Genomic DNA, 10,000 nt, shown 5'->3' with positions numbered 1-10,000 from the left:
CAGAAGTCAAGCGTTCTGTGGCTTCCCTGCGTAATATGTTTACCTCCTGAAGGGTTGGACGTCTATGAAAAGACGTGGAAAAGTGCAGGGTGGTATCATCAGCGTAGGAGTGGATAGGACAAGAAGTTTGGTTTAGAAGATCATTAATGAATAATAAAAAGAGAGTGGGTGACAGGACAGAACCCTGAGGAACACCACTGTTAATAGATTTAGGAGAAGAACAGTGACCGTCTACCACAGCAGCAATAGAACGGTCAGAAAGGAAATTTGAGATGAAGTTACAGAGAGAAGGATAGAAACCGTAGGAGGGTAGTTTGGAAATCAAAGCTTTGTGCCAGACTCTATCAAATGCTTTTGATATGTCCAAGGCAACAGCAAAAGTTTCACCAAAATCTCTAAAAGAGGATGACCAAGACTCAGTAAGGAAAGCCAGAAGATCACCAGTAGAGCGGCCTTGACGGAACCCATACTGGTGATCAGATAGAAGGTTGTGAAGTGATAGATGTTTAAGAATCTTCCTGTTGAGGATATATTCAAAAACTTTAGATAGGCAGGAAATTAAAGCAATAGGACGGTAGTTTGAGGGATTAGAACGTTCACTCTTTTTAGGAACAGGTTGAATGTAGGCAAACTTCCAGCAAGAAGGAAAGGTAGATGTTGACAGACAGAGCTGAAAGAGTTTGACTAGGCAAGGTGCAAGCACGGAGGCACAGTTTTGGAGAACAATACGAGGGACCCCATCAGGACCATAAGCCTTCCGAGGGTTTAGGCCAGCGAGGGCATGGAAAACATCATTACGAAGAATTTTAATACGTGGCATGAAGTAGTCAGAGGGTGGAGGAGAGGGAGGAACAAGCCCAGAATCGTCCAAGGTAGAGTTTTCAGCAAAGGTTTGAGCGAAGAGTTCAGCTTTAGAAATAGATGTGATAGCAGTGGTGCCATCTGGTTGAAATAGAGGAGGGAAAGAAGAAGCAAAGTTATTGGAGATATTTTTGGCTAGATGCCAGAAATCACGAGGGGAGTTAGATCTTGAAAGGTTTTGACATTTTCTGTTAATGAAGGAGTTTTTGGTTAGTTGGAGAACAGACTTGGCATGGTTCCGGGCAGAAATATAAAGTGCATGAGATTCTGGCGATGGAAGGCTTAAGTACCTTTTGTGGGCCACCTCTCTATCATGTATAGCACGAGAACAAGCTGTGTTAAACCAAGGTTTAGAAGGTTTAGGACGAGAAAAGGAGTGAGGAATGTACGCCTCCATGCCAGACACTATCACCTCTGTTATGCGCTCAGCACACAAAGACGGGTCTCTGACACGGAAGCAGTAGTCGTTCCGAGGAAAATCAGCAAAATACCTCCTCAGGTCCCCCCAACTAGCAGAGGCAAAACGCCAGAGGCACCTTCGCTTAGGGGGATCCTGAGGAGGGATTGGAGCGATAGAACAAGATAAAGATATGAGATTGTGATCAGAGGAGCCCAACGGAGAAGAAAGGGTGACAGCATATGCAGAAGGATTAGAGGTCAGGAAAAGGTCAAGAATGTTGGGCATATCTCCAAGACGGTCAGGAATACGAGTAGGGTGTTGCACCAATTGCTCTAGGTCATGGAGGATAGCAAAGTTGTAGGCTAGTTCACCAGGATGGTCAGTGAAGGGAGAGGAAAGCCAAAGCTGGTGGTGAACATTGAAGTCTCCAAGAATGGAGATCTCTGCAAAAGGGAAGAGGGTCAGAATGTGCTCCACTTTGGAAGTTAAGTAGTCAAAGAATTTCTTATAATCAGAGGTGTTAGGTGAGAGGTATACAGCACAGATAAATTTAGTATGAGAGTGACTAAATATTCAAATAACTCTAGCTCAAAAATCTTCAAGAACCCAATGGTTGTGCTACTCGTATACACCGTTGGATAGAGAATTTCATTCAGCGTTCAGTGGTATGTGTCGCTCTTGTTGAGACAAAAAAAAAAAAAAAAAGAAAGAAAGTTACAAAGAAACTGATGGTCGGTTTATGTAAATTTTTATTATGTATTTTGTGCATGTGCAATAGTGTTGCAAATTATTTGTTAAAAGTTAGCGGCAATTTCAGGCACCGCGCACATCGCGCAGTTTCCTAATATTCAAAAGACTCTAGCTGAAAACTTTTTGAGAAACCAATCGTTGTGCTATATAACGTTGGATAGGAAATTTAATTCTGCGTTCAGTGGTATGCATCCGGTCTCGTTGAGACAAAAGGAAGTTGGAGCAAATTGCACAAAACTGACAGTCACTTTACAAAATCCCATTTTCGACGCCGTTATACTATTTGCAAGTTACTCATTGACTTCAACCAATATAAAAGGTGAAAGCTATTTAATATAAAATTGATAGAGTTGTGCCATCATATGGTGCTAATTCCGTTACAATCGGCCGCGCAGTTAAGGAAGTATTAGCGTTACGGTCGGGCCGGGGCGGGCCTTGCTGGGTAAGTGTGCGATGTGTGAGGTGCCTGAAATCGCCACTAACTTTTCAACTAATGAACTGATAAAGCTCAAATTATAACGAAAAGGCATGTCAAATTTGCAATATTATAGCGCATGCGAAAAATACATGATATTCTTTTTTATAAACCGACCGTCAATTTTCTGCAACTTTCACCAAACTTTTTTTTTTTTTTCTCAACAAGAGCGGACACATACCACTGAACGCAGGATGAAATTTCCTATTCTACGGTATATGGCTCAACAACTGGGCTCTCGCATAGTTTTGAGCTATAATGATTTAAATATTAGGCAAGTGCGCGACGTGCTGGGTGCCTGAAATTCTCTCTCTCTCTCTCTCTCTCTCTCTCTCTCTCTCTCTTACTTATTGAAATACTCCTTCCACTGATGCATTACTGATAGCTTCGCTTGTCAGTTACCTTCTGAGGCATTTTTCAGGTTGTAAACAACAACGACAACAATAATAATACTAATAAAAAATAATAATGATGATGATAATTGATAATAACAATAATAACAACAATATGCCCTCTTCCATGCTGATCAGGTGCGCGTGCAGTAAGCTCGCCAACTCGTTCACTCGCACTCCTTTAAAAGGTTTAAATCTTGCAATTTAACCTTTGAATTATACTAATAAAAAACTCGAATTTTGTTCTTGAATATATTTGTACAGTTGCGATACTTTTCTACCGTGAATCGGAGAATAAAATCTTTCCAAATGGGATTAGCCGATGCTTTCTGGGGGTGTCTGGCTCCCGGGGCTTTCTCTTCAGAAGTTCCAATAATGTCCTCGGGTTACGGCGCTCTCTCCCAAATGTTTCGGACTCGAGTGTATTTGATGAATCGTCTTTTCGGGATTCGGGTTACCGGCCAGTAACACGAATGTTTAATGAATCGATAGAAGGGATAGTCTATGTATATATTTGGTTTCTTGTTATTTTCTATAACCATTTGTTTAGTAGCCTACTTTCATTTATTTTCCATCAGATCTCAACGATAAAAAGGAGGCTCTACGTGGGTCGTATCATAAGAGCTATAATATCATGAAAGATGCTGAGAGCGGCGGCGACCCTTCACAGCAAGTCACGACCTACCGCTCAAGATTTTGGATACTTATCGTTTTCTCTCTCATGAACTTCGTTCTTGTAAGCCGCTGTGACTTCCGTTTCGTGTGCCTCTCTTAAACCTCATGCTGACATCCATGATAACAAAGAAAGTAGGTTGCTCATAGAACTCAGTGAAAACATTTTGCCTATTATTTTCCAGAACATAGAGTGGATCATGTTTGGTCCCATCAGCGAGAGTATGCAGGCTGCCTTCCCTGGCTGGGACGAGGCCACCGTGACTCTAACGATCAACTTCGGGATGATCACATATATCGTGACCTTCATCCCTGTATGCTGGGCTGTGCAGCGTTATGGGCTGCGGGCGTGCTTGTTGACCACCTTTGGCCTGGCGACTGCCGGCACTGCTCTCCGCTGCATCACCAGCACCACGCCAGCCTTCACCATGTGGGTCATTGGCTGTTTTACCTCTTTTCATTTGTGTTTTGATCTACTTTTTTATTCCTGTTTAGTAGATTGTTACACTAATCGTTATTTTGGGAAGGATACTCTTAAATAACATTTGGACCGATTTATTATTTATAGTCATGAAGGAGGACTGGACCAAGACAGCGGCACGAAGTGACTGTCATTGGACAGCTCCTCCCTTTCACACTGTGTGCTAGTAAAGGAGACGATGTAGGAAAAGGACGAAATTTCATTACATTATTCTCCTAGTCATGCATAACTAACTGTAGTTGTTTTCACCATACTGCATCGTGACATCTTAGTTAACTCTCTGCTCCGCCCACAGCCTGTCTTACCTGTGTGGGATAGCAATAGGCGTAGCCAGCCCTGTGATGCTCGCCGGCCCGCCTATGATAGCCAATGAGTGGTTTCCTGTGCAGGAGCGAACCACCGCAACGGGTTAGTTTTCAGGTTTTTTTTTTCTTTCTACATGATATTGTGACATGTTAGCATTGTACATTATCTTCTTTTAACTCTGATACGATAGGATTGTATATTTTTTTATTTGTTAATTTACACGTTTATTTATTTACATGATAGCATTGCACAGTATCTTTCTTTTCTGACATGATACCATTGTATACAGTATCTCCACTTATCTCTGGCATAAAAACCATGCAACAATTTTTTTTTTCTAGTCAGTACAATACTGCAGACACCAAGAACAATAATGCATTCAGTTTTCAACACTACGATATTCAATAACAACCTTCTTGTATATACCACAGGAGAGTGAATGCAAAGATGAAGAAACACAAAGAAAAGGAGACTAAGTATGTACCTATTCATCTCTTGCCCTGTTTCTCTTTGCCAGCCATCATGCTGGGGAGTCACCAGCTAGGGGGAGTCGCCAGCTACTTGGAGCCTTTAATTGTACGACAGCCTGATCCCAGTGTCACGAACGCAGCAATCCAGCATGACGTGATGCGCCTCACCTATATCGGTACACCATTCTTTGTTCATCATCTCCTGATGCTCCTTACTGTTATTATTACTTTCCTCCCTATATTTATTATTTTTTTTCCTTCCTACAGTTATTATTCCTTGCCTCCCTACACTTAGTATTGTTTTTTTCCTTGCGGTCACTATTACTCTCCTCCCTACAGTTACTGTTGCTTTCCTTCCTGCAATTACAATTGCGTTCCTCCCTACATACACTATTTTTTTTTCCTCTTTACAGTCACTATTCCTTTCGCTCCTACACTTATCATAGCGTCACTAGGATTGCTTTCTAACCTTTTATTCCGCAGGTTTGAGTTTATATGCAAAGTGATAGATGAGACCCAGTACGAAAAATGTAGTTTACTTTTAGCGAAAACCAAGAAGCCACAACTTATTAAGTGGCCTATTCCGTTTTGCTAGGTGCTGGCTTGGCGGCGGCGTTGCTATTGGCGGCGCTTGTGTACTTCCCTTCCAAGCCTCCAAGTTCACCCTCAATCACCTCCTCACAAGAAAGATTCACAATCCTCCCGGCCCTGAAGGTGCTGGTCAAGTAAGTGATTGGCTGGTTTTCTTCATTAATCTGAATTACAAATGTATGCCTCCTGACTACATATTTAAGTAAGAGAGAAAGAGAAAGAGAGAGAAAAGATAAGTCTTTCAGTACCATCTATATGTGGAGCTGGTCACATCTCACACCTGTGTTTAATGAGCTTCCTCTGCACCATACTACCTGTTGTCTGAACCAGCGGTGTAACCCAGGCCAAACAATTGTATCATTTACTTGTGATTTTTTTTTTTTATTGATTTTGTTGATATCTTTTCATTAATGGAAAAAAAAAAAAAACATAATGAACTACTTTAAGTGTAGAATATTTTGAAGCTTAATGAGAGAACAGTTACTGAAAACACAAATGTGTTGATATTGGTCTGTCTCCTTTAAGAGACAAGAAGTTTCTGTTGTTAATGGTGACCTACGGAATATTCGTGGGTCCAGCAGTCGTATGGATCACCGTGATCGACTTTTCCCTGTTGCCGCTGGGCTTCCACCAGGTGGGTTCCTCACGCCCCCTTCGTCTCCTCCTGTGTGCATATGTAATCCTTTGACTGCTAGTGACACCATGGCACTTATTTCATTACACGAGTAGTCATTCTACATCATTTTACTTCACAAAGTAAAACTTAGACACCAAAAGATTCTGATGTCTCGATTACCTCTTTTGCCATCAATGGTGTCTTTCAAAAAATACTCTAAACTTGTACTTGCCAGACCTTTGTTATACTTTTGATTAGCTGCCATAGCAGTCAATCTTGAAAATCCTACGTATTCAAGAATCGAATTGATACAAATTTAATGCTCAGTCATACATTTTACTAGATATTAAAAGTTAAACTGAAACCACTACTTATAGCTACTCTATAATAATAATGCCTGTCTTCCAGTATCTTATTGAAAAGCAAATCACTGGACTGAAATGACCACACTCAATTAAATTTTTGAAGATGTCTTAATGTGCCCTCCTTCTTTCCTTCTTGCCTCTCACCCAGGAAAAGGCCATGTGGGTGGGGCTAAGTGGTGTGATGGTCTCCAGCTTGTTGCCTGTGGTGGTGGGCCGCTTGAATGACCTGCTGCGGGGCCACACCAAGACCTTGCTGCTCACCCTCATGGTGATCACCGCTGCGTTCTTCTACTGGTTCCTCCTGCTGTCCTACGGCATCTTGCCCGTCACCGACTGTGAGTGCCTCAGTGACAAGTGATAGTGATGGTGATGATGACCATATTAATGACAAGATTAATGATGATGATGATGATGATGATGATGATGCTGACGATGATGATGATGATAAATGATAACTATAATAATGTGGTTGATTCTTATGATGACGATGATCATAATAATAATAATAATAATAATAATAATAATAATAATAATAATAATGATAATAATAATAATAATAATAATAATAATAATAATAATAATAATAACAATAATAATAATAATAATAATAATAATAATAATAGTAGTAGTAGTAGTAGTAGTAGTAGTAGTAATAGTAGCAGTAGTAGTAGTAGTAGTAACATCAGCAGTACTAATAGTAGAAGCAGCAGCAGTAGCAGCAACACTTATTATTAAGAACACTCAGAGATGCCCCGTCAGTGGGATAGTCTTCTCAAGAGGCTCTCGGGAATGTTTAATGTCTCCATAATGTTTCCATATCATCAAAGATTCTCAGAGTTCGTCTCAGCCTTCTGCTTAGACTTGTACTTATCTCTTAAGTGGTCTTAAAGTTGTGCAGACGAACTTATATGTCCCAGTATGGAACGGTGAAAGAGCAAAACAATAAAATCACATATTTTACAATTTTGAGTTAATAGTGCAATCTTTTTACATTTTTTGAATTAAATATGTCTTAAATTTAAGACCTAGACTAAGCACAACTTAGGAAGTTAAGCACAACTCTAAGCTCAGGAGTTGGTCTGAGTTAAACCTATATAATAAGGAATCTTTGTTAATGCGGCCTCTGGTGTTGCCTGAGGTTTATTGTGTGTGATGCAGAGTCAGACCCTAGGCACCCTAATCGTGGTGGGCGTGAACGTGAGCACCCGTGGTATGAAGGGACAGATGGTGTGAAAATTGTTGATTCTAAGTCTGGAACACTGACATATTTCAGTCCAATCAGTCGCTAAGTAAAGGTTGTTGCCTTCACAGCCAAAGGGGGACAAATATCCTGCTATTTTTGGTCGCTAATATTTGTTCCCCCCGTGGCTGTGATGGCAACAACCTTTACTTAGCGACTGATTGGGCTGAAATAACTCAGTGTTCCAGACAATGTTCCAGAGTCAGCAATTTTCACAATATCTGCCCCTTCATGCCACGGGTGCTCACATCCACAACCACCACGATTAGGGTGCCTAGGGTCTGACTCTGCATCACCCACAACAAGCCTCAGAGATGCCCAGTCAACACCAGGGACTTAAATGATATGGAAACATTATAAAGATGTTAAACATTCCCGAGAGCCTCTTGACAAGACTATCCAACTGCCAGGGCGCCTCTGAGTGTTCTCAATATGTGTTGCTGCTACTACTACTACTGCTTCTACTACTAGTACTGTAGCTGTTACTAATACTATTACTGTTTCTACTACTACTGCTATAAGTACTACTATTACTACTACTACTACTACTACTACTACTACTACCACTACTAGTGCTATTATTATTATAATAATAATAATAATAATAATAATAATAATAATAATAATAATAATAATAATAATAATAATAATAATGATAATAATAATAACTATTATTATTATTATTATCATTATTATTATTATTATTATTATTATTACCATTATTCACATTAGACTTCCAAGTTTTCCTTCCTAGAAGTGGTAGGTTATTGCCTTGTGGAACCCCATCACGGCCACTCTTTTGTATAGTAGTTATTAAACCCAGGCGTCAGGCGTAGATAGATAGATGGATAGATAGATAGATAGATAAATACAGAGACAAATAGGTGGACAGGTAGATAGACTGAAAAGTGGACAGATAGATAGACAGCTAGTAGTAATAGCAGCGGTAGTAACGGCAGCAACAGCAGCAGTAGTGGTAGTAGTAGTGGCAGTAGTATTATTAGTAGTAGTGTAGTAGTAATTGTAGTAGTAGTAGTAGTTGTAGTAGTAGTAGTAGTAGTAGTAGTAGTAGTAGTAGTAGTAGTAGTAGTAGTAGTAGTAGTAGTAGTAGTACCAGCAGCAGCAGCAGCAGTAGCAGTAGCAACAGCAGCAGCAGTAGTCGTAGTAGTAGTAGTAGTAGTAGTAGTAGTAGTAGTAGTAGTAGTAGTAGTAGTAGTAGCAGCAGTAGCAGCAGCAGCAGCATCAGTAATAGCAGTAGCAGTAGTAGTTATCATAGTTACGGAGGACCTGTACCTGTAGATATTTAGATAGATATGTACTTACAGAGGTCATATTAACTTACACTCTGTTCACACATGACACACTCCTGTAGGGCAAGTGTACGTGTCGGCGGTGGGCGGTGTGTCGTTCAGCTTCAGCACGATGCCACTTTTCATGGAGATCGCCATCGACCTGGTGTACCCCTCGCCCGAGTTGCTGGTGACTGCTGTGATGGTCGCCGCGGACAGCGTGACGGGGATGATCTTCCTGCTCCTCTTCAATATTCCTGACCCATGTAAGCTCTCTTCTCTCTCTCTCTCTCTCTCTCTCTCTCTCTCTCTCTCTCTCTCTCTCTCTCTCTGAAAGCGTCACCTATCATAATGTCTGTAAATTTAATAGCCGTAGTAGTGGTGAAATATAAGAACATGGAAATATAAGGGAAGCTAGAGCAAGAAGCTATACGTGGCAATGAACATGCACACCTATTTCCACCATCTTCCCTACCTTTTTTTTCTAAAGTTCCATATTCACTCTTCACTAACAACGAGATCAGTTCATCTATTCCATGCATCTGCCATTCTATTTGAGAACTTATTTTTTCCTACCAACCTTTAAAGTCAACCTTTATCGAATTTGAATTTGTTATTGTACTTTTTTGTCCTTTCCTGATTATCCCTCTTGTTTTAATCCCCATGGCACTTGAATACCTAAAGCAGTAGGGGAGTTATAGTAGTAATGGTCACGGTGAGTGGTGAAGATGTGGCGGTGGTGGTGTAGACGCATCAGTGGTTGCGATGTGAGGTGGAGGTAGTGCTGTGGTGGTGATGGTCGAGTTGCTTGTGATAAACGTTATCTTCAAGAGGAAGAAATTAGTTCTACGCTTTTGTATTCTATTCTGCTTATCATAATGACTTACTGTACAGTTTCCTTCGCATGTGCGTTTTATTTTGACGCTATTTCCCCCGCAGTGTACCTATGGACGACGTACACACTGACGCTGTGCAGCTCGCTCACTGCCGCGCCGCTGGTGGCCGTCTCCTTCCCTTCCACCAGGATGACCATTGACACTGAATAACGCCCTAACCCCCTTCCTTGTCTGAGAGAGAGAGAGAGAGAGAGAG

At 40.9% G+C, this 10,000-nt stretch overlaps 1 protein-coding gene across 2 annotated transcripts in view; it reads left to right on the top strand.

The window, feature by feature from the left end:
- Positions 1 to 10,000, top strand: part of LOC135093610 (solute carrier family 49 member 4 homolog) — a 27,493-nt gene that overhangs the window by 16,485 nt on the left and 1,008 nt on the right. For both annotated transcript variants that reach the window (XM_063993020.1, XM_063993030.1), the window contains 9 exons: positions 3,457 to 3,614; positions 3,736 to 3,980; positions 4,327 to 4,439; positions 4,855 to 4,983; positions 5,403 to 5,532; positions 5,924 to 6,032; positions 6,528 to 6,714; positions 8,992 to 9,174; positions 9,848 to 10,000. The exon at positions 9,848 to 10,000 is cut by the window's right edge and continues 1,008 nt beyond it. In XM_063993020.1, the coding sequence (XP_063849090.1) occupies positions 3,457 to 3,614; positions 3,736 to 3,980; positions 4,327 to 4,439; positions 4,855 to 4,983; positions 5,403 to 5,532; positions 5,924 to 6,032; positions 6,528 to 6,714; positions 8,992 to 9,174; positions 9,848 to 9,954 (1,361 nt within the window). In that variant the 3' untranslated portion in view covers positions 9,955 to 10,000. The remainder of the gene's footprint in view (positions 1 to 3,456; positions 3,615 to 3,735; positions 3,981 to 4,326; positions 4,440 to 4,854; positions 4,984 to 5,402; positions 5,533 to 5,923; positions 6,033 to 6,527; positions 6,715 to 8,991; positions 9,175 to 9,847) is intronic.

This window comes from Scylla paramamosain, chromosome 3 (assembly GCF_035594125.1).
Source record: "Scylla paramamosain isolate STU-SP2022 chromosome 3, ASM3559412v1, whole genome shotgun sequence".
NCBI classification, from domain to species: domain Eukaryota; kingdom Metazoa; phylum Arthropoda; class Malacostraca; order Decapoda; family Portunidae; genus Scylla; species Scylla paramamosain.
This window is presented reverse-complemented; position numbering and strand designations above follow the sequence as displayed.